Genomic DNA, 24,579 nt, shown 5'->3' on the forward strand with positions numbered 1-24,579 from the left:
GCATTGTTTTTCCCAAATGGCATAAATAGAGGAAATACTTTATTAGGAGCCATTTTGATAGAAATAATTTGGCCCTTTCTTTTATCAATGATATTACATTTATCATCATCAAAGATGATTTTATAATTTTTATGAATAAGTTGACCAACACTTAGAAGATTTTGAGTAAGACCTGACACATAAAAAACATCATAGATATATTTTTTGCTACCATTTTGAGTTTTAACAGCAATAGTGTCTTTTCCTTCAACTGTTTGAACATTTTCATCACCAAGTATAACTTTGAATTTTATTGTTGGTCATGGGTTCGAATCCGGAAACAGCCTCTTTGCATATGCAAGGGTAAGGCTGCGTACAATATCCCTCCCCCATACCTTCGCATAGCGAAGAGCCTCTGGGCAATGGGGTACAATGAGAAATCTAGTTACACAAAGCAACTTTTGTTTTTTGTCATGTGGTTTGAACAACCACTATCAACATACCATACATCCCTTGATTCTTGAGAAGATAAAGCGGAGTACAAAGTATGATCAATGAATTCTTTATTTTCTAGAAAATTTTCTTCTTTTTGTCGGTAAAAACAATCTTTTTCGTAGTGTAGGCGCCTTTTGCACTTTTTGCATTTGTACCGACAATCATTTGTATCATGATTATTTTTCTTGCATAATTTGCAATAGAAGCTTGAAGCATTATTACTCCATTGTTTTCCGCTCCTTTTACCACGATTAGTAAATGCTCCTCCTCTTTTTTGAGGAAATTTACCGTGGTTATTTTTCTTATCTCCGTCATTTTTAGAGAAATTAATTTTAGATTGGAATGTTTGCTCTAGTGGCTGCTTAAATCTTTTCATTCTAGATTCATGAGCTTCTAAAGAGTCCATTAATTCTACTAGAGTGAGTTTAGATAAATCTTTTGATTCTTCTATGGCAGCCACAATATGATCATATTTTACGGGAATACTTCTTAATATTTTTAGTATTATTTTTTTATCTTCAATCGTGTCCCCGTAACTTCTAATTTGATTGAAGATATTAGAGACACGAGAGAAGAAAGATTGTATAGATTCATCTTCCCGCATTATTAATGTATCAAAATCCTTCCACAAAGATTGAAGTTTAATAGAAATTACCTTGTCTGTGCCTTTAAATTCATTTTTCAGAGTCTCTCATGCCTCCTTTGCATTTTTTGCTTGCATGATTCTGGGAAAGATCTCTCTACTAACTCCTTGTTGGATGAATAGCAGAGCCTTAGCATCATGTTGCTTGTTTTGCTTGTACTCCTTTTGCTTTGCTGCTGTCCACGTAGCCAATTCTTCTTAGCTTTTTGGGACTGGATAGTCATTCTCTAAAACATCCCATAAGTCTTGTGAGATGAATAGAATTTGCATTTGGATGCTCCAATAATCATATGCTTCCCCATTAAATATAGGAACTAACGTTTGGTTAAAGTTGAAGGTTGGTGGGCTAGGTGATGTAGCAAAGACCATAGGATCAACACTGCTCTAATGCCACTGTTAGGATATGGGACGTGGTTATGCCTTTTTTCTATGGAAGGATATGGTAGAAATGTATGATAAAAATGATGAGAGTAGGAAGAGGATGAGTTTTCAGAAAATTGACACCTTAACTTGAATTGTGCTTATTAGCTTCTTTTCTTACATTACATGGCTTGCTACAACTTATGCCTTTATATAGGTTAGATAGGTAATTTCTACACACTTCTATACTACTTAGTCCTAGAGTTTTCTAGACTCATCTATCATCCATCTCTATAATGTTCTAGGTGCTTCTATGATTTTAGATAATAAGATATTTTTCTACATCCATCAAGAAGTTTCTACACACTACAACATCTCCATAGGTGTAGAACTCTCTAGATAATGGACCACCAATTATACATCTACACTTTTCTAGATTAATCTTCAACAAGTTCCATATTAGCTAAATTCTAGAGAGTACATTAAATCAAACCTCTAGCAATCCTAATAGCTGCCACAAGTAGTAATTATGGATGTATGGTTTATCAGTTAGGCCACAGGTAGTATTTTTTTTGGTTTTCTTTCTAATGATTATATTCATAAAGTCATGTTACATGAATTTCAGCTAACTAACAAAATAAGAAACACAAATTAATATCAAATTATAAAAAAATCAAACTAAAAATTTAAATATTAATAAATGTCATTAAGCAACATGAAGATGACCACAAAGATCCAAAGATACCAACTACAATGATGAAATTAAAAATTATTACTAGTTTGAATAACAAAATTAATAAGTTAAAATGAGGATGACCTGCATTATAGCATCGGGTCCTTGAGTCCACCAACTAGCACATGCATCAAATTGGGGTGCTATGACTTTTGTCTTCTGAACCTAAAAAAAATTCACATTATGAAGAAAAAAAATCTACGTGTCAATATCAAAATATGAAGAAGTATGAATGAAGTAATTCCATAAAACCACTGAATCTAACTCTAAAGTAAACACTAGATGCAGTAAGCTATGCTCAACATAGTGCAGCCCAATAAGATTTTTATTACAAAGCTTTAAGGAATTAAAAAATAATAATGAATAAAGATTTTACGAGAAACCATTCCATTAGGTCATTCAATGGATCTTTTGGAATAGGTGGTAGCACTAGAGCGGGACCCTGCATTCAGAAAGCAAAAATAGTATATAAAAACATAGAGCAAAATACTGCAAAACAGCAGAAAATCCAAAAATAAAAAAGATTCATGAGTAGTTGAATCATAAATGGGGCTATACAATCCCCAAAACCTAATCTACATCAATTTGGTCCTACAATATAACTAAGTGGAACAACAATTGTGTTAAATAACTTTACTTATTTTCTATATCATCCCCCTAAGCAAGAAGAGCAAATGGCTTTAGCACTTGAGGGAGAGCGACACCTCCGACTTCTTTAGATCTGGTGCTCATCATGTAGATCTGATGGTGGTGTTGGTGTTTTCGACGCGGTGGCTGAAGGAGCGGGTGCGTACGGCTCCCTTGGTGGCAGCGTTGTTGTCGTCAAGCAACATGGCAGTGACGAGGGGGGAGAGCACCCTCTTGGCACGGTGGACCTGGCCGTCACCAACAAGGGTTTGTTTGAGGGGCCGTGACGGCAATCTTGGTGAGGCGATGGAGATCCTTGATGGCATCACTGTCGAGGGTGTTGGCATTGCAGACCTCTACAACGCGGTTGAGAGAGAAGTTCAAAGATGGAGTGAGGGGAGTCCACAAAGGCTAGGGCGCAAGCAGAGCAATCACAATAAAAATAAAAACTCACCTCATTCAAAGACGGTTTTTGAAAACGACCGTCTTTGAAATGTTCCTTCTATTTATCAAAATACCACTGTTTAAAAAATAACAACGGGTTTGAGAGGATCGTCGTTAGCATCAGTCGTCGAAACTACTTATTTTAGTAGTGCCAAACTTTTATAATAGAAAATGAAGAATCCAACTAAAACAATATTTGCAGCCAAGAATCCTCATAATTATTACTACAACCAATATTAAAAATCATCAAAATATAGAAACTTCACACCAGAAACTTAATAGCTAAAAAACATAAAAAATAATCAAAATCATCAACCAAATTCCAGCGACTTAACACCAAAAACTTGACAAAGTAGTGATGTAATAAAAAGACAACATTGTTTATTTATCATAAAAAATACTACTCCAAAATCTGAATTTATCAAAATAATAGAATTATCACAAGCAATCAAATATAAAATCTAAATTTCAAGTCCTAGCTCAAAATCAAGCAACAATAACAAAAAAAGAAAAGAAAAGAGAAGAATAGAATAGAATTTAAAGTAAAGAAGATTATTAACAACTATCTTATACTCTTTAATTTGTTAGCAAGGATATAAATCAAGGCATCACATATTATTAGCATTATATATGAGGGAAATGAAACTATAAACAAGACATCACACTTGTTTTTAAAAGGAAATAACTGCAAAACCAAATTTATTACGTCAATCTAGGCTAAAAAGATTAAGCTTGAATCTTACCTTATTATTAATTGGAGCATGTGTTGATGTTGAAGAACATAAAACACTGTTAGTATCAGGTGGAGTTGATAACAAAGCTGCCAAGGCTGCAACATTAAATTCTGATGCTTTGATTCAACACAATCTTTACAAGAAATTGAATTTTTTGCTCCATTGCTGCCATTTCTTGACAGCATTTTTCCTCTGCTGCTGCCATTTCTCTATTGCATTTTTCTTCTATCTCTTGGATTTTATCATTTAATTCTTTCACCTCTTCAGCATGTCTTTTTTCAATTTCTGAAATTTCTTTATTTCTTTTCAAGAGAGTAGGTGTCATAGTTCTCCCGTGGCAACGTACTCTCCCTGATTTGTCTTTGACAAACATAGTCTGGAAAGTTTCAGAAGAAGATTGGCCAGAATTTTCAATCAACTCTTGAAGTTTCCCCTAGTATATTTAAAAATAAATATTAATTAAAATTTAGATATTTATATGCTAACAAATGCTTATTTGATCCATCTAGCTGAGAAATAACAGTTAGTAAATAAGGTGGCATTTCCACATTTGAATCTTGATTTAAGACTCAGTTAAAAGTATAATTAGTTTATTGTGTCATACTTTATATTTTTAGATTTTGTTCCATTGAAAGGATTATATTTCTGGTATTACAATAGTGTAACATTCTGAGTTTTAGAGATATAATAATATTCATACTCAAGCAGTCAAATAGTTTAATTGATACTCTGTCCCAAACTGAAGGAAAAGGAAACTATAAAACTTTATTAGTTCCAACTTCATCGTATGTTTTTAGCCCACTCATATCTACTAAACTAGTAGCTAATTTTGATTGATACTCTATCCCAAACCGTGTTTACTATGAAGATGAGTTTTGGTTATAAACAGAATTTTTGCCTTACACATAGTTATTGTCCCACTACTAAAAAAGCTCTTATATAAGCTTAATATTCCACTTATTTATACTTCCAAGCATAAAACTTGAAAGCTCGGTGATTCTACGTTTGGATACTTACACCATTCTTAAATTTATGGTGAGAAACATCTCCCAACAAAATTTAGAAAATACTCAACACCATTAATGTATCCCTGACTATATCTTGGCAAATTCATCCATTCCTTATCCATTGAATTTATTAGAAGAGTAACAACTAAAAAAGGAAAAAAAAGTATCCAATCATTAATAAATATGTAATGAAACGCACTAACAAATGCTTAAAATTCAATCTCCATACATGCTTAAGTTCAAGTTCCCAAAATGAAGCAACATGTGAGTGATTTAAGAAGAAACACAAATAAAAATCACACAAGTCATACTCTTCAAACTCTAAAAAGTTTCACTTGCTTAAAAATTAAAATAACTATCATATAAAGAGGGGATTTAAGGAGAAGAAAGTACCTTGCGAGAATAAAACAGGTGAAGAATAGTTCCTCAACCTTCTAAAGAGTAAATGAGTTGAATGGTGGAAGAGCCGAAGCTAAATGTTAAAACATAATTAGCATTAGGACTTTGCTATAAATATAAGAGGTGGCAGTTAACACTATAACTGATCCATCTAGCCGTGGGAAATAACACTATAACTGATCACTACCACGAGGTGTCTATCTATGACTCATGGTTGAGTAGCCTGTGGTGACTTTTTTTGAGGTGGGAAATGGACAACAAAATTTTTTGGATGAAAAAGAAAACTTACCACTTCACCTAAACATTAATAATAATAAGAAGTTCATAAAATTAACAAGACACGCTTTAAATATCATAAAATAAGATAAAATTAACGAATGGTTGTCATAACTTGAATTTGCAATCTTTATCTACATTCTTACTTTATCAGAGAAAATGATGTGGCCTTTTTTAACTAGAACTTTACAACAATGTAAAAAACTTTGCTCGGTTCATTAATTTGTCAAATATTATATTTTTAATGAAAAAAGCAAAAAGAAATGTGTATTTATTCACTTGTCCTAGATTGGTTTTTAGTCTGCCTAGGACTATATAATAAATTATACATGCAGATTACAAAATCTTACACGTGACAATTGAGTTTGGACTTTTTTGATTTGAGACTTTCTCAACGAAAATCCTTCCCCACAAATTTCACTCAAAATACTTCAATTTGGATATAAAAAAATTAATAATAATGAAACCACCTATCTAATGTGACTGATAAAGCATGATTTGAAATACCTTGTCATATGTCTCACTTTCTCTAGCTTTTAGCTCACCTAATCAAAGTTATCTCCATCTAAAAGACTAAAACTTCTTTGATTCCCTTATTTCCTTCACCTTCGTGTTTCATGTTCTATTTTACATATCAAAGTTTCACCTTCTTATACCTTGGAGTAAGTTATGCTTTAGCAACTTCTAGTGAATTATTATCCTCGTTTGTTCTGTTTCTTGATTTTATTTCTAGTCTCCAAGGAATTGAAACAAAATACTTTGCCTATTTCCATTTTACAGGTCTTAGGATTAGTACCTCAATCTTGTTTTCCATTCTCCAGTTATAAACTTTAGGAAATTTTCCTAACTTTATATTGTGCATCCCATCAAACAAGGGGAAAACAACACTATGGTCATGAAAGTTTCCCTTGTTTTGGTCCTCCTTTCAATTTTTTCTGCCACTTTCAAAGCATACGGTGAAGTGGGTGCTCAAAATGATCACAATAATGATCCAACCCTCACCAACAAAGAATTTTACAGGAAAGCCAAGAGTTCAAAATCAACCGGATTAAATAAGGAAGAAGATGAAGATGGTGTTATATCAGCAAAGTTACACCTAAGGCACAGGGCAATGAATCATGGGAATGAGCCTAAAACTAATGTACTAGACTCAGCAATCAGGGATTTGGTCAGAATTCAAACTCTTCATAGAAAAGTCATAGAGAAAATGAACACAAACAGCATGTCAAGGAAGCAAGAAGTGAAGGAGAGTATCACCATCCAGCAGCAGAACAACATAGCTAATGCTTTTGTAGCATCATTGGAATCTTCTAAAGATGAGTTTTCAGGTAACATCATCGCAACCTTGGAGTTTGGAGCCTCTCTTGGCAGAGGAGAGTATTTCATAGACATGTTTGTTGGAACACCTCCTAAACATGTTTGGTTGATACTTGACACTGGCAGTGACCTCAGTTGGATTCAATGTGATCCTTGTTATGATTGTTTTGAACAAAATGGACCCTATTATAGTCCCAAGGACTCTATTACTTATAGCAACATAAGCTGCTATGATCGCTGCTGCCAACTTGTTTCCTCGCCAGAACGTCTTCAGCCTTGCAAGGTTGAAATCCAAACATGTCCTTCCTTCTATGACCAGGCAGATGGTTCAAAAACAACAGGAGATTTTGCATTAGAAACTTGAAAGCTCGGTGATTCTAAGTTTGGATACTTATGCCATTCTTAAATTTATGGTAATCAAAGTAGATAATTGACAGTAGATAATTGACTTTATCTATAATTATATTAATTTGAGTTTATTCCCTTTTACACCACAAACTAATGACCATCACCACCCTTCTAGATCCAGGTGGCCATAAACCTACGCCAATCCTCAATCCCAATTTTAAAAATTAAGAAATTAAAATCAAATTAAGGTATAAGCTAAAAATAAACTAAAGGTAAAGGAACTAGAGAAGACCCATGATAAGAGAATTCATACAACCTAATGCCCGACATTTACAGAGATAGTTATAAGAATGAAATTACAAACAAAAGATGAAAACGAAATTACGAATGGAAAACAAAAGTATGGAGAAATACCGTTTGGGATAAGAGACGAATTGAGAACGTGAGGGCAAGGGCAATGAGTGTAGGGAGCGGCGATTCCTTCTCTATAATCTAAGAGGCACTGCATTAGACAAAATGTTGTAGTTAAGGAACTTCAAATGATTTATGAGAACATAAATCATGCAACCTTAATGTGCCCATACATCAATAGCGAGTGAATAACTAAATAAATTATCAATGAAGTGTATTGTGTTCATTATATTTACGGAGAGAGTTAAAAAAATATTACCATTTAGGACCCATAAAAAATTCAGGGGTTTCGAATGACTTTTAGATTTTAAGAACTAATTACAGTGGGGTTTAGGACATGCCGTTTAGGACACGCCGAGGTGAGCCAACGAGCACTGAGAGCACAGCGTTTCCTTCTTTATAATTGTGAGTCAACAGCGTTTCCTTCTTTATAATTGTGAGTCAACAGCGTTTCCTTCGTGTGTATGTGTGAGGGTTTTTGATTGATAGCAATGAGTGTATTGAGTAGGGAGGAAAACCAACAGACAATGTATCGAGTACAAAAGAGAGCCGGAGAGAAAAAAGAAAAGGGAAACTTAAGCGCGCGATTTGGATTTTTTTTCCTAATAGAATGGTTTTCAATTCTGAGTTTATATAAAAACAATTTTATAATTGTTTTTATTAGCAAGGAGCACCGTTATCTATATACTATTTATAAAAAAGAGATATCCCTGAAAAAGCCTAAAATGCCCTTACCTAAGGTTGTGATAGCTGTCCATTTTCTCGGTTTTTTGGTCATTTTGCCCCTTTATTTTTTTGCACCTTTTTTCTGTTGCCCCCACCACGTGTCGCGTTGCATGTACAGTTTCAAACATATGTCACTCCATGATTGGCGGATTTCAATTCTCCATTTAATTTCACTTAATAATCAGAACTCTCCTCTCTCTTCCTAAATCTTCTCTGGATTTGTGGGTGAGTGAGAGATTAGATGGGACCAAAAGAAGAAAAAAAAACACGAGAAGAGGGGTTTTGTTATACGATTTTTTCCTCTTCTACATTATTCTTCTTTCATTGTTTGGTTTTGTTTTTTTACTACCATTTGGTTTTTCCCCTTTGTCAGAAGGCCGTTGAGAAGGCAAAGAAGCTCAGAGGCTTCATCGTTGAGAAGAGATGCGCTCCTCTAATGCTTTGTTTGGCGTGCGTTCTTTTTTAATTTTTTTATTTAACATTAGATTGCTGTTATTTACGATTGAGTTTATGGATTATCATTTTGACGCGTTTTGGTGTGTTTCGTGTGCAGATGGCACTCTGCTAGAACCTTTGACAAGGGCACAAACACTGGTGGACCCTTCGGACATCGCTATTAGGCTTTTGGAGCCACTCAAGGCGGAGTTCCCTATTTTGAGCTACGCCGATTTCTACCCGGTGATGTATTTTTTGGCTTTGGTGTTTTTGCGCTTAATGTTGTGTTTAGGCGCTTAAGGTATTTCTAGCATTCTGTTTCTTTGGATTTTTTTTTTCCTGCTTCTTCAGGTTTTTTTAGATTTGTTGACAGTACGAGTTTTTTTTTTTTGCTTGATCAAGTTTTGAGGGTAATTTTAGGAGCCTCCATTCCCATTTGTTAAAGGGCCAAGATGGTTTTCCCTTTGCATTGAAGGTGTAGGGAAATGATTTGTTGACAGTACGAGTTTTTTTTTCTTTCCCTGTTGTTCTCATGCATGTTTTATTTTTGTTCTCATGCATGTTAACTTTTCATTTTTTTGTGTTTTTGGTCCCTTTGCTGTTGTCCATTTTTTGTTGAGTGGAGAAGTTTTGACTTTTGCTTCATGTTATTGATGTTTTCCTGGTAATTCATGGTTGTTTGTTTAGAGTTTTTTATGTTCTCATGGATGTTTGGTTTTCGTTCTCATGCATGTTTGTTTTTCTAATGTTTTTTATTTTATGTTTTGCTACAACAGGTATTATGTTCCAAGACATTACTACTCCATTGCTTTTTGTTGTTGCAGGTAAAAAAAACAATAAGGAAAAAAACGTTGTTGTTGCTGTTTTTTTTTCTAACATAACAATAAAAAAGGATATGAACATTTTCACTGCAGCTTGGTAGCTAATGTTTTTTACTTTATTTTTTGCTACATCAAGTATTATGTTCTAAGACATTACTACGTTCTACTTCACTGATCGGTGATATGTTTCTTGCCGCCATATCATTCATGTCTACCTTTTTTTTTTTGCAATTGAAAATAGGAGTAGTAAGCATGGGATTGATGAGTGTTTCTGGGTTTTGTTTTTATGTTCCTAGTGTTGGAAGTTTTTTAAGTTCTGTTTTGTTTTTTTTGGCAAATTTCCTCAGTTTTTGTGTGGATTATGGTTTTATTTTTTTTTTTGTTTTTTTTTTACTTTTTTCTTTTTGATCTCTTTGTAGGAAATCGTGCCACTTGAGGAAGTTTTTCAGACTCTGAGATGTGATTCAAATGAACTTACAATAGAATCTGGATAAAGGTATTCAGTTTCTTTAATAATGTTTTAATTGTACATTTTTTGGAATGAAAAATGAAAACCTGAAACAGGAACACAAACTGGAACCCGCGAAACACCACCATAGCAAACCTTACAAATTATTTTTAAAAAATTTAAGAAAACAGTTAATTTATTTATTTATACTATTTGTTTACCATCATAAAAAAACAAACTTTCTCTTTTTTTGAAAAAGAGACTGATTCTATAGAAAATTATTTAAAATAATATATTATTTTCTTAAAAATTTGATTGATACCTAATTCTCATTGTTACAATTTTCCCCCCACTTCATTCTATATTCTTGTATCATTTGTGTTTGATAATTTTTTTAACTTGACATATTTTTTATTTTTTTTGGAATTCAAATTTCATGCAGTTGTGGCTTTATTGATGGATTCTATTTTATTATGTTTTTTCTCCTACTTGATCAAGTGTGATGATGTAATATTTTTTCTTCTACATTTTACTATTGTGCATGTTTCTTTTCCACTCTTTTTTCTCTTCCTTCTATATTTTTCAATAATTTGTCATCGTTTTCCTCCGCAGGAAAGAGATTCGTGAAGCCATCGAAGGTTACAAAGGATACACATACTGATCATGTAAGTCCCTTTTGTTTATCGCTTTGCATTTAACCCCTTTCTATTTTTTTTAATGGATTTGGTGCCAATGGTTCTTTTTGTTGGCAAATGGCTACGAGATAACCCATTCTTTCCTTTTCCATCATCAAATACTTTATTGAGGATGCATGATGAAGGAGAAATCGTTGTTCGAGCTTGCTACACTGCCATTTCTGTAAGTTGGTATTTGTCTTTATTTCGCACATGCTTATGTGTGTATGTGAATGATCATACATTTTTACTTTATGTATCAGCATCATGCATCATTCTTATTTACATGGTTATTTCATTTTAGTTAACATGGCTAATGGCTAAGATAGCATATTACTAATTAAGAATTACAGAGTGTTTTAAAAAAAACTCTTGGCTAAATGAGACAGTTTTGCTGTCATCATGACTTCTATTATCTTTCATATTAGAGGGTTTTTTTAATGGTATAAAACAGTGTCTTTTGCTTAACATAGAGATTCTTATTGGAACCAGGTTGCAAGTGTTTTGAACATTTTGGATGATGAGCTGATCAAGAATGTTGGAGACTACATTTTAAGGTTAGTTTCAAGAAGCAATAACTTTGTTTTTGGCACTAAATCTTATTGTTTGTTTCTAGCTAGGAGGCAATGTAGAAGAGAAACTTCATACAACTTAAACTCTTTTTTTACTGTTGCTTAGATTGTTGATTATTTTCCTTAATAAGCTCAATTGGCAAGCATCAAAATATGCCTGCATCAAGCAAACTCTTTTATTAGTTCTTCAGAAACCATGTGTGGCCTCACAAGTGACCTTTAAGTACAACCACCGGTAATAATTGGATGCTGCACAATGTTAATACATATTTTTCTTTGTTTTTTTATGTTCATTTTCTTGGTGCTCTAAATGGTTTTTGGCATTAAGGAAAACTATTTTATGATCCTTTCGTTAGTTTACCTTAAATGGGATTAGGAGTTGTATTATTTGAAATTTGAAAGTGAATCCTCTCCAATTTTTGGTGCTGCAAAGTGCCTTTGGCAGTTTTTATATTAGACATGGTTTAGATGGCTAATTATTGTTCCAGCTATTTGATGGCTTTGCACTGCAGAACTTATTGTGCTGCAAAGTACCTTTCATTTTTTTATAAGAAAAAAAAATCATTTCTTTGTTTTTAATTTCTTAGTGTTCTGCATTTGTTATTAGTTGATAATTTACTCAATTCTTTGTGAGATTGACACTACTGATTTTTATCTTGACACGATCCATGTGCATTTCCTAGGGGTCTATTTCGGTGTGAAGTATCTTGAATAGATAAGATGATTCGAATTTAAAAGTAATCATAACGCAGTACCTTTTCTTTTGTTGAATTATGCCATACATAAATAGCGGTTGTATAAAGAATAAATATGTAACTGCTTAGTGTTCTTTTACCAAAAATTAAGCATTCCTAGACTCTTAGAATATGAGACCACAACACAATATTAGAGTTAACTCTTGGATCTTTTTTTTTTTTTCTGAGAATGCTGCTCCTTCATTTCTCTTTCTTTTTACCCTGTTCTAGCCTTCTAGGTTATATTTATTTATAAATATTTGGATTACTTAATTTTGATGAGACCTTATATGGTATTACAGGCAATAGGTACATACCATTTTATGTGAGTTCATTGCCCTGCTTGATATTGTTGGTTCTGCTTCTCCAACATAGATATGATTTATTTGTTAAGAATGTAATGGATTTAAACTTTCCAATTCAAAGTTAGTTTTCAAGTTTATGATTGGGTGAATGAAGTTGTAATTTTGAGTAGGAAACTATAGAATTTAGAAGCATTATGTTGGTTGCTTTGTTATGCAGAGAATCACTCAGGGACAGAACAAAGTGCTAATTACTGATAGAATGTGGGCTAGGCTTCTATCTTCAACAAATCTGCCCAGCTTTACGATTGCTAAGACTGTCTCTGAAGAAAAAAGGGAAGAAGAAGCAAACGGTAATGTCCCTGAGTAAGGGCATTGTTCAAATAAGCATTTGGCTTAGAAAGAAGTCAACAACATTTTTCATCCTGCTATATATGTACATGTTTATTGTATTCATTTTATCTTATATCTATTAGAAGCTTTGTTTGTCCTAGCAATCTGGCTTTGACCTTTGTCACAATTTACCTATATGACAAAGTTTTTGTGTAGCAGTTTAGGTTGAGTGACTCCATTATCAATAATCTAATTGATCGAATACATGTTTTTAGTTCATTAAACTGCTTGATTATCTTGAGTTTCACGTGAATCTTAGATTGTTTACAACTATATATGTTGATTGTTAACACTTTTCCACTTCGTGCATGTTACAAATTTTCATGTATAGCATTGGCTAGGATGTCTACTGAGTATCTTATATATGGATTTTTTTTAAAGGAGGTCTAGATGACATAAGAAAGGTTTATGCAACTTTTTACTTACTTTCTTAGTGACAACATTTGGAAAGCTCACATGGCATTGCCATTATTATTATTATTATTATTATTATTATTATTATTATTATATGATGTAGGTGCTTCTTTTTCTTTTTCTTTCACTGCAGCTTGGTATCTAATTTAAAAAAAATAAATAATAATTCAACCTTCCATAAATAACAGTAGCGTGTTAAGTACATTATCTTAAGTACGTTCCTTGCTCATAGTGCAACATAAAAGTATAACCTCTTGAGTTTTTTTAAAAGGAAAAATATAACCTCTTGAGTATTTTTTTTAAGGAAAAGTATAACCTCAAATTCATTTAACTAATTTAGTTCACCTATTTTTAAAATGAAGCAGATTTAGTTTTGTGGTGTTTTTCTATCTATAATTCTAAATTCTAATTTTCTATTTAAAATCTTCACAAATTCAATTGATTCACTACTTAAAAAAAAGCTTTCTACATCACCAAATTAACATCGGTTATAGCTAAAACCGATGTTAACGAAAGCGCGGTGGCATTTTTGTAATTAAATGGAGTTACTTAACATCGGTTTTAGCAAAACCGATGTTAACTACTTCATGTTAACATTGGTTATTTAAAAAACCGATGTTAACATGATGTTAAGATGAATATGGTAACATCGGTTTGGGCAAAACCGATGTTAACTTCATAGAGTTAACATCGGTTTTGAGGGAGCCGATGTTAAGGAGTTGATTTTAACATCGGTTTGTTAAAAAAACCGATGAAATGTATTTGATGTTAACATCAGTTTTTACAAAACCGATGTTAATTACATTTAGTTAACATCAGTTATCCATAAAAAACCGATGTTGTTGTGTTTATAAGTTAAAAAAATAGAGATTTCAGAAGTCGCGCGCGTTTGAAAACCTTGCCCTACCTCTTCTCTTTCTCCTCCCGCCTGAAATCGCTGTTCTCTTTCTCCTCCCGCCCAAAATCTGCCGGAAACCGCTCCGTCGACACCCACATTGTCGTTGGTCGAACCCACAGAACCCCCTACACTGCCGGAAAACCCACATTGTCCTCACTGGAACCCACAGAACCCCCTACGCTGTCGGAAAACCCATATTGTCGTCGCTCGAACCCCATAGAACCCACATTGTCCTGGGTCGAAGAAAACCCTAGATACAGAGTTGCTACTAGGGTGCTGAAACAGTTGTCGGTGCTCAAAGGTCAAAGCTTTCTCCGCGAGGTACGTAGGTGAAATTCATGTATGCTAAGTTTCGTTGTGAGTGGTTTGACCCGAATTGGGAGTGGCATCGGATAACATTTTGTTTGCGATTGTACAGGCTCCGCTGACATGCGTGTGTTGCTGGGTTCTCTTCATCAAGGTAACACTAACTTCTATACTTCATTTGACCTATTTTATTTTTTCTGGGTAGTAATAAGTAATGTTGCATGATTTTTAGTAAGGTGTTATTCTGTTTGCACTATAACAGAGAATCAACCATGATTTCAGTAGATGGATCCACAGGGTTATTGAAATTGCCTGCAATTGCTTTAACATTTTACTGTCCAACAGAGTGGGCTTCACTATTGTTGTTTTAACATATTTTTTGTTTCTTGAGCAAGTAATGCTTAAGTATAGATAATGTTTTTACCCAAGTGGATTTAAGGAACTGGGTTGCTTGCTCTCTTTTCTATTTTATTCGCTTAATTGTTGAATGCTTCCAGACTATTTATAAACTATTCACTTGCCTCGTATTGGCAGTTTCTACTCATATCCTGTTATTGCAAATTATGCTTGTAACTGTTTTAAATAGTTAACTGTTGATATTAAAATAGGTTATTGCATTTAGTTATGTTACGATGCGGGATTAAAATAGGTAACTGTTGATAACTGTTTTGGACTATAAAAATAGGTAACTGTTGATATTAAAAACAGTTACCTATTCAAAGTAATTGGGTTCGTCAGTTCTCATATTCTTGTATTGCATTTAGTTATTATGCTTGTAACTGTTTTACAAAAACATATCCTGAAGTGAACTGCTTATCTGAAAATGATGAAGGGTTTCAGCCTTTATAATGTTAGGATTTTCCACCCAGGTGTCACGAATCTGCAACCCCCTCAAAGCATTTCTCCTCGTCCTCAAATTAATAACTCTATGAAAATAGGATGTGTTGCTGTCCCCCTCTTTGATCCATTTGCATCTTGATTTCTGCTTATGTTATTTTTATTCAATAATCTATTGCCATTTGCATGTTATATCTGGCTATAGAAAATAAATCTTGGGTTATTAGATGAGGGTTATTCTGGGAGGGTGAGACATGATAAATTATACTAGGCTCTTGCAATAATTGACTTCTATGTTGCTACTACCATTTAGATTGTTTAAATGGATGTGTGGCTTGATATTGTATTAACTGACCTTTATGTTATATAGATCTTGAGGCTTGCTAGGGATCTTGGAGATTTTCTACTTGTTGGAATACACAGAGATCAAACAGTCAGGTTGGCAACCTTTATATCTCTGCCTCCATACTGTATTTACTTTTTTATTTTTTTTTGTACTTTTTTTTTGGAAGGCATAATTTTTTTTTTGATCAGCAAAGATAATTATATTCATATATATAAAAAGTACCAGAGGTACTTGAAATACATGTAGTTGGATGGCCATAATCTGGTTCCAAGTCAGACTAAAATAGAGTTGTTCTGCTGTTGTTCATTATCAAACAATGGCCTCCTCCATGACAAGTTCCACTCCCATTCATTATCCTTGAAGCCTCCCATCTGCTGGATTGAGTTGCTCTGCTGTTGAGAGATTACAAACAGCCTGGGATACTTTGTGATTAATGAGACCTCACCTTGTATCCACTCATCTTCCCAGAATTTGAACTTGTCCCCTCTCCCCACCTTCCACGATATCCCTTTTTTGATCTTCTCACCCTGTTGTGTATTCTGAAAAATTATCTTTAGATCCCTCCACCATAAAGAGTCCTTATTACTGCATAATGTATAATATATTATTGAGATAAACAAAAACAGTACAAGTGGTACTGAATGAAAATATAATACAAAGCACCTCTGGTGCTGCCTCCATTTACCTAGCAAAGCTTCATTAAATTTAGATATTTCTTTAATCCCCAAACCACCTTCCTCCTTAGGTAAGCAAATAGCTTCCCATTTTACCCAGGGAATTTTCTTTAAGGTGCAGTAACCAGTGGTAGGCTAGGATCATCCCTGTCACTTCGAACCAAGTCCTAGAGGAAAGCAAAATATTGCATACATCAATTTGAGAATTTTTCAAGGCATAATAACCTTCTGTGCAGATTCAGTTACCAGTTGGAATTTATCAGGTCTAATTTACCATTTTATTCGCAAACATTTAATGACCGTAGATAATGACAGACCCAAAAATTTGTAAAAGTTTAAATACATAGACAATAGTAACAGTAAAGGCTTAGTACATCAGATCAAAATTTAAAGGAGATTAGGATGAACTATGAATGTTCAAATCCAGGATCTAGCTTGATCATGATCCTTGAGCATGCAAGCCCTTTGAAAGAAAAATTGTCATCCAGTTTATTGTTCATTTCCAGTTTCCAAAATAAGTTGGCATCCAAGATAGTAGTGTTATGTTAGGAGTGATATTGGGCTTCAGTGTGCATTAAATCATAGTATCACACTAGTAATTGATCTAGAATATTAGTATAAATAGGACTAGATATTACTTTTTTTTTGGAAGGCTGAAAATATATATATTATTAATAAAAAAACCAGTACCAGTGGTACCAGAGATTATAAATACAAAGCACCAAGGTGCTACCCTCCAACAAGACCATCACAAAAGCCAAATAACAGCCAGATCCAACCCCAACTAGGCAAGGAAATTGGAAATATTAGAGGACCAGTAGTGGAAGGTAGTACTAAACTTTTTATCCTTAGCCTTTAACCATGACCAAGCTAAGAAAATAGCATGGTCCATGACTTTACAAGGATCAAAAGGTTTTCCTTGGAAAATCAAATGATTCCTATGCTGCCATATAGAGCTAGTTAATGCAACCGACCACTCATATCTTGTACTGTGGTTCACATTTGCCCCAAACCCATCACAGAACTGATAAAAATGGTGAACCGGGGTAATGGAAAGGGGACCTACTACCCGAACCCAGCGCATAGATTCCCACCACAGGCCATTTGTCAGCTTACAGTTGAAAAACAAATGACATACATCCTCCTGCACATAGCCACATAAGGAACAGGTGTCTTCCTGAGTAATAGCATTTCTTCTTAAAAGGTTGACCTTGGTAGGTAGTCGATTTTTAAGTAGTCTCCAACAGAAGATCACAACCCGAGGGGGAATTTTCAACTGCCATATAGTCTTAAAAATGTTGCCATCAGAATATACTGAAGTGGTGTTCATGCATAAGCTATAAGCTGATCTAGTAGTATATTGACCATTAGATTCAGCCAACCACAACATATTATCTTTCACCTGTCTTTGAATAGGAACAGAACTGATTTCCTCCATAAACTACACAGCCAAATGGCTTTCATGATCAAAGAGATTCCTCCTCCACCTCATGTCCCACCTCCAGCTATTATGATTAAAATGTCCCATTTGAGAGATGTGGTCCTTTTGTTGTCTACTTATGAGGAAAAGCTGATTATACTTCTGCTGCAGGGTGTGTTGTTCCCCTAGCCAGTTATCAGTCCAGAATTTAATATTCTCCCCACTCCCAACCTTCCAAGCCTTTATAACATGAATATTCTCCCACACAGCCTCTCCTACAAAGACAGTATCATCAGCATACTGCAAAATGTTGATAGGCTCCTTTTTCTTTCCAACCAAGAAGCTTCTATAGAGGTTTTTGTGGACTGCTTGTCTCATCATACCAGTAATACCTTCACCTACAATATTGAATAGTAAGGGAGCTAGGGGATCCCCTTGTCTCAAACCCCTTGTAGGGAGAAATTCCTTAGAAGGGCTGTCATTAATCAAAATTGATATAGATGCTGAGTGGAGGCAAGCTGATATCCAGACCAGATATCACTTGTCTCAATCTATTTGCTAATAACTTAGCTATCACCTTGTACATACATCCAATCAAGGAGATTGGTCTGTAGTCATCAAATGACTGGAGGTGTTTGGTTTTGGGAATTAGAGCTATGAAAGAAGCATTACTGCCTCTAGGGAAGCTGCCATGCACATGGAATTCATCTACAAATCTTCTGAAGTCAGTTTTCATCATTTCCCAAAATTCTTTAATGAATTTGAAGTTGAAGCCATCAGGTCCAAGACATTTGTGCCCATCACAACTCCACACTGCTTCTTTGATCTCCAAATCCAAAAAAGGAACAGCCAAAAACTCCCTCTACTCCTGGTTTATTGAAAAGAATTGCACTCCATCAAGAGTGGGTCTACAAAACTGCTGCTCAGTAAATCTGTTGAGGGAAAAATTCACAGCCTCCTTCTTAACATCATTGGGGTTCTGAATCCATTCACCCTGAATGAGAAATCCTTGAAGACCATTATAATGTCTTCTGAAATTGATGACTTTATGGAAATAAGTTGAGTTGCTGTCCCCTTCTTTTAGCCATTTAGCTCTAGATTTCTGCCTTAATAAAGATTCATAAGCTGTTGAGGCCTCCCACAATTCTTGCTGTAATTCTCTCTTAGACTTTATCTCATCATCAGATAGGCTTCTATTAGATGCTAAATCCTCCACTTCATTGAGCTTCTTCTGAATTTTGTGGATCCCCTTATCATTTATGAATTGTGCAGTCTGCAAATGAAACAACTACTAGTACTATTGTAGACAAGTTTTCCTTCTCCATTACTCACGGAAAAAGCTAAACCCATTATCATTATGGTTCTTCTCTATTTGAATACTGGACAACCCTCATATTGTTGATAAAAGGCTTTAAATACACTGTGGCTAATTTCTGTATGGTTTTTTTAGGTTTATCATTTACTACTGCTAATTGGCGTTGCTGTGGAAGCGCTTTGATTATATCTTTGAAGTCTCGAACTCAGGTATTTATATGTTTGATTCGAAAAATAATTTGAAATTGTTGTTGTATGCATTACTGGTATATTTGTAACTTATGCTATGCCTGTCTACATGACCTTTCTTTCATTGGACTGATATGTTCATGCGTTCTGTATATATATGTTGTGACTGCCATTGCTGTTCTCTCTGTCTTGTATTATGTTTTTTTTTATCAGCAAAATTATAATTTGTATTGAAATAAATTACCAGAGGTACTAATTACAAAGTTATGGACTATTATATGTAGTACATAAGTAGTCTAATAGGTCTACTTGTGTAGTGTACAAGTATTTCTAAAACTATGTGCACTCCCTCTACAAAAACAAGAAGCCTTGTCTAATATTACTTGACCACTGATTATAGTGGACTGTGAAGTCCTTCTCAAATTGTCTAAGCCAAGTCCAAATTATAAAGATAGCATCTTCAAAAAGCCGATTAGTATCAAATTCTACATTTGCAAACAAAATTCTGTTTCTGAGCTTCCATATAGACCATGTTACTGGTAGCCACCAATACCTCCATCGCTTAGCCCTTAATCCTTCCATCTGGATAGAAATGTGCTACATGAAGTGTTGTTTCGGGCTGAAGGGGAAAACACCTTTGATATTCATCCATGACATCGATTCCCACCAAATTGGTTGGATTTTGATGCAATGAATAAATAGGTGATTTGTATGTTCCTTTTTCGCAGATTCTGCTTTGTGGGCAGTCTGCCCCTGCATAATCTCCAAGCAAATACCGCAATTTTGCTAGGTATCTTTGTCTTCCATAGTTCCATACTCCAATCCTCCTTCTGGCCACCAGCAATTTCCTCCCATATCAGATTGTAGGCGCTGCGAGTTGTGTAAATCCCTGATGAATCTTCTATCTACTCCCAAATGTCAATTTGCTGTTGCTGTATGCTTTGTCCTTGTACCTCCCTAAGGAAACTGATGGCAATATCAATTTCATTGTCAAAAAGCAGTCTTCTCCATGAAAAATTCCATTCCCAGCCCGTGTCATTTTGAGTTCCCATCTGCCTAATGGTGTGATTCTGCTGTGAGGATATAATAAACAGCCTGGGGTACCTTTCTGCTAGCGACTCCTCTTGATTAATCCACTTATCTGTCCAGAATCTAACTTTCTCTCCATCCCCCACCTTCCACCTCATGTTATTTTGAATAACCAGTCCCTGTTGAGATTGATTGAAAGCTTGTTTTACATCCCTCCACCAAACACATTGTTTTGCTGAATTTCCTGTTTCTTCAAGGTTCCTCCATCCACCATATTTGGAATTCAAAACTCTGGTCCACAGCTCACCATTTTGTTGCATTAATAGCCCCTATAGGTATGCCAAGATACACAAAAAGATGAGTTAAGCAGCTGCAGTTCAAGTACTTTGCTGCATCATGCTTCCATTGATCATAAATCCCGACAGCTCCGAATCTACTCTTACCAAAATTGATTTTTAGACCCGATAGTTCAGCTTCAGATTCAAGCTTGTTAAGCTCAGCTTCTAACTTCTGGACCCTTTTAACATTGCATCGCTTTGTGTGCATCTTCAACACACACACACACACACACATACACATCCACACCCACCCACACACACACACAGAGAAACACATACACACACACACAGAGAAACATATACACACACAGAAACACACACACACACAGAAACACACACACACACACACACAGAAACACATACACACACACACAGAAACACACACACACACACATACACACACACACAGAGAAACACATACACACATAGAAACACATACACACACACACAGACACACACACACACACACACACTGAAACACAGAAACACACACACAGACACACACACACACTGAAACACACACACACACACACATACACAACCACACACACACAGACACACACACACACACACACACACACACACACACACACACACACACACACATACACAGCCACACAACCACACACACACCCGCTAGTCTCCACACTCAACAATTTTCTGCCTACTCTCCACACTTGTCTCAATATTAGAGCTGACAAAGGAATTGCCTTTGGATGGCACAAACCCTCATGATACACACACACACACACACGTATGCCCAACTACAATAATAAAGCATAAGCACCCTTGAAACCCAGCATTTGAAATTACTTACATAAACAACTGCTGATGTCTATATTTGTCTGTGATTGAATTTTACCTTTTGTATGTTCTTGTATGTGATCAGTGTAATTTTCTATATAAACAACTGTTGTTCATGGTGAGTGAACCTTAGATTCCCGTTTGAGACTAAATGCAATGACTCTTGCGGACAGTTTGCATTAGTCATTGTATTTAGTCTTGAATTGTCTGTTTGGACAGTTTGGGGAGGCTGGTATTTTTATGTTAGATTCATTCGTGAAGGTTATTGTTATTCTCATTAATTTGATTAAATTTCTGTTCAATTCATTTCAAGTTGTTCTCTGGTGCATACTTGATTATCGGGAAATTCATTTGACCGATGTCATGTCGTGTACTTGGAGACCAATGCAAAATGCTGCAGAAATTTAGTCAAATTTTTGTAAATAATGGTAACCCTGACGTTTGAGGCTAACATAAAAGATAGTCTTCCTAAGTGGGATAGGGCCACGCCTATAAATAAAAAAGTGAGATTTGCATGCATGGATTTGCTTAGATGGATCGAAGTTGGATCAATCAAAGTCGCATGAGCCCAGAATATGAGGATGGCGTCGAGCAGTTTTTGCAATTTGCTTTAGAAAGAGGTTGACCGAATGAAGAAGGAAAATATTATTGTCCTTGCATCAACTGTTTGAATGGAAGACGACAACTACTTGATGACATACGGGACCATCTATTGTGTGATGGGATGAAGAAGAATTACACGACATGGATATGGCATGGTGAAGTGACTGACATGCAGAGTGGGTCCCAATCTGAACCGTTTGATGTAGAAATGGGAGATCGCTTAGAGGACATGATTCGTGACCTTGGACAAGAGTGTTTTCAAGAAGCAGACGCCCCTGTGTATGAAGGATTGCAGAATGATTCAAAGAAGCCTTTGTATACGGGGTGCAAGAATTCCTTAACCCTGTTGTCTGCGGTGTTAAGTCTGGTTAATGTGAAGGCCAGGTATGGGTGGAGTGACAAAAGTTTCACCTCACTGCTTGAGGTAGTGCACAATTTGCTTCCAGAGGAAAACACACTGCCTAAAAGTTACTATAAGGCGAAGAAGATACTGTGTCCCATGGGTATGGAGTATCAGAAGATTCATGCTTGCCCCAATGATTGCATACTCTACAGGCATGAATTCCAACAAATGTCCAAATGCCCTGTGTGTGGGACTTCGCGGTACAAAGTGAAGGACTGCATGTGATCACTCCAAGTGTAGAAGATTTGTTACAAGCTCACTTGTATGTCTTGAACAACAGTAATGAAGTTTTGCCATACATAGTTAAGCATGAAGCTTTAGTCAAACAGAATAATCTGAAAATGTCAAAGAATTGGGTGTTGAAAAAGCATAACAAGACTTACTGTGATTGGTTTAAAGATACAATCTTTGAAGATGAGAATGCTTCAGAAACATTAAGAAAGCTAGCAGATGGGCCTAAAAGAAATGTTATAACCTGGCAAGGATACGACATAAATAGGTATTCATTTTACACAAAAGCACAAGATGACAAAAGTACAATGCAGAACAGCGGGGTCACCCTAAGGGCTGAATCTCAACACTTTGCAAGTGTCAATGATGCCAATCCCTGTGTAGCGTCCATCCCTTACAGTATGTGTTTTCAGATGTAAATGGGTTGACAGCAACACCGGTGTGCACACCGATGATATAGGATTTACCCTGGTAGATCTAAAGAAACTTGGTTACCACAATGACCCTTTCATCATGGCAGAACAAGCTAGGCAAGTATTTTACGTGCAAGACCCTTGTGATGAAAGGTGACGCATGGTTCTGCAGGGCAAAACAGTTGGTGTTAATGTAGAAGATGATGATTCATACATGGACACCTATGTTAGTCCTTTGACTGCTCAAATCACTGGTAACGTTGTCGGAGAAGAAGAAGTTGACGATGTTCATGCAAATCGAAATGATCATGATGAAGGAGAATTGATTAACATCGGCTAATGTAATTTTCTGCAGAGACAGAGGTCACCAAACCTAGTAAGTGACAACTACATTTTTCTCTGATTGAGGCATCGGTTTTTTGTTTCAATTTGCCTCCTTAGGACTTCATCCAACTCATGTTTGTCGCCAGTTTCATCATCCACCACCCTTTTTTTCTCTGGCTTCTCACGTTCATTGTTGTTAAACCCATATTTATGCTCTCTTCCCTTCATGTCTTGTTTTATCACAACTTTAGCTTAAACTCCCATCTTCAGCATAGTTGAATCTCCTGTCTCATTGTCCAATGACACACTTTGATGGCCTATATCTCTTTTCTTCGTATATTCTAGTGCTTCAGCTTCAGAATGCATAAAGCAATCAGAATTTTCTAGTGATCACCAAAGGCTTCTGCATCAGCATTAACACTCTCCACCCTCTTTGGTTTATGCTTCTGAATTTTCTTCCGTGCCTCCTCGTTATAAATCTCAGCTTTATTCGAGGTTGCACTAGAACGATCACCACCAATCTGTGCTTCTTCCTCGTCTATCAGGTCAATATCTTTCCTTTCAACTTTTGTTTTGTAAATTACAGTGTAGTTTTCAAAAGCAAAGGTGAAACGAAAGATATTGAGCTGGTAGAGGAGGAACAGGCACGGATTGGTGCTGATCCTTCTAGTGGGACCTCCAATAAATCTAAGAATTATAAGGAGGAAGCATGGAAGAAAACACAGAAGCATAAACCAAAGAGGGTGGAGAGTGTCAACACTGATGCAGAAGCCTTTGGTGATGACTGGAAAATTCTGATTGCTCTATGCGTTGTGAAGTTGAAGCAGTAGAACATACGAACAAAAGAGATACAGGCCATCAAAATGTGGCATTGGACAATAAGACAGGAGATTCAACTATGCTGAAGATGGGAGATTCAGCTAAAGTTGTGATAAAACAAGACATGAAGGGAAGAAGGCATAAATATGGGTTTAACAACAATGAACGTGAGAAGGCACAAAAGAAAAGGGTGGTGGATGATGAAACTGCCGACAAACATCAGCTGGATGAAGTCCTATGAAGATCCTCCTCATTCTCAAAGAGGGGAACGAGCAACAATTTGAAGGTTGTATATTCAGGAACTAAAGAATTCAAAATAGCTAGTAATAAGAGGGATTT

The 24,579-nt window shown here is 35.4% G+C and overlaps 1 protein-coding gene and 1 long non-coding RNA gene across 2 annotated transcripts; both read left to right on the forward strand.

Moving 5' to 3' along the window:
- Positions 1 to 9,167: 9,167 nt before the first annotated feature.
- Positions 9,168 to 10,252, forward strand: LOC114416875. The gene is made up of 3 exons (XR_003667610.1): positions 9,168 to 9,235; positions 9,711 to 9,758; positions 10,175 to 10,252. It is a non-coding gene; the product is annotated as an uncharacterized LOC114416875 (long non-coding RNA).
- Positions 10,253 to 10,819: 567 nt separating this feature from the next.
- LOC114416874 (protein farnesyltransferase subunit beta-like) lies at positions 10,820 to 13,102 on the forward strand. The gene is made up of 3 exons (XM_028381918.1): positions 10,820 to 11,061; positions 11,370 to 11,434; positions 12,706 to 13,102. The coding sequence occupies exons 1-3, from the start codon at positions 10,921 to 10,923 to the stop codon at positions 12,734 to 12,736; spliced, it is 237 nt and encodes a 78-aa protein (XP_028237719.1). The 5' UTR covers positions 10,820 to 10,920; the 3' UTR covers positions 12,737 to 13,102.
- The last annotated feature ends 11,477 nt before the right edge of the window (positions 13,103 to 24,579 follow it).

Source organism: Glycine soja, chromosome 6, assembly GCF_004193775.1.
Source record: "Glycine soja cultivar W05 chromosome 6, ASM419377v2, whole genome shotgun sequence".
Lineage (NCBI taxonomy): Eukaryota > Viridiplantae > Streptophyta > Magnoliopsida > Fabales > Fabaceae > Glycine > Glycine soja.

What these genes read in the sequence shown, in the direction of transcription:
- LOC114416874 (XM_028381918.1), top strand. Translation starts at nt 10,921, where the DNA reads ATGGATTTGGTGCCAATGGTTCTTTTTGTTGGCAAATGGCTACGAGAT. An exon ending in CTTGCTACACTGCCATTTCT is followed by an intron (nt 11,062 to 11,369) that starts GTAAGTTGGTAT and finishes TATTGGAACCAG; the next exon opens with GTTGCAAGTGTTTTGAACAT. An exon ending in GTTGGAGACTACATTTTAAG is followed by an intron (nt 11,435 to 12,705) that starts GTTAGTTTCAAG and finishes TTTGTTATGCAG; the next exon opens with AGAATCACTCAGGGACAGAA.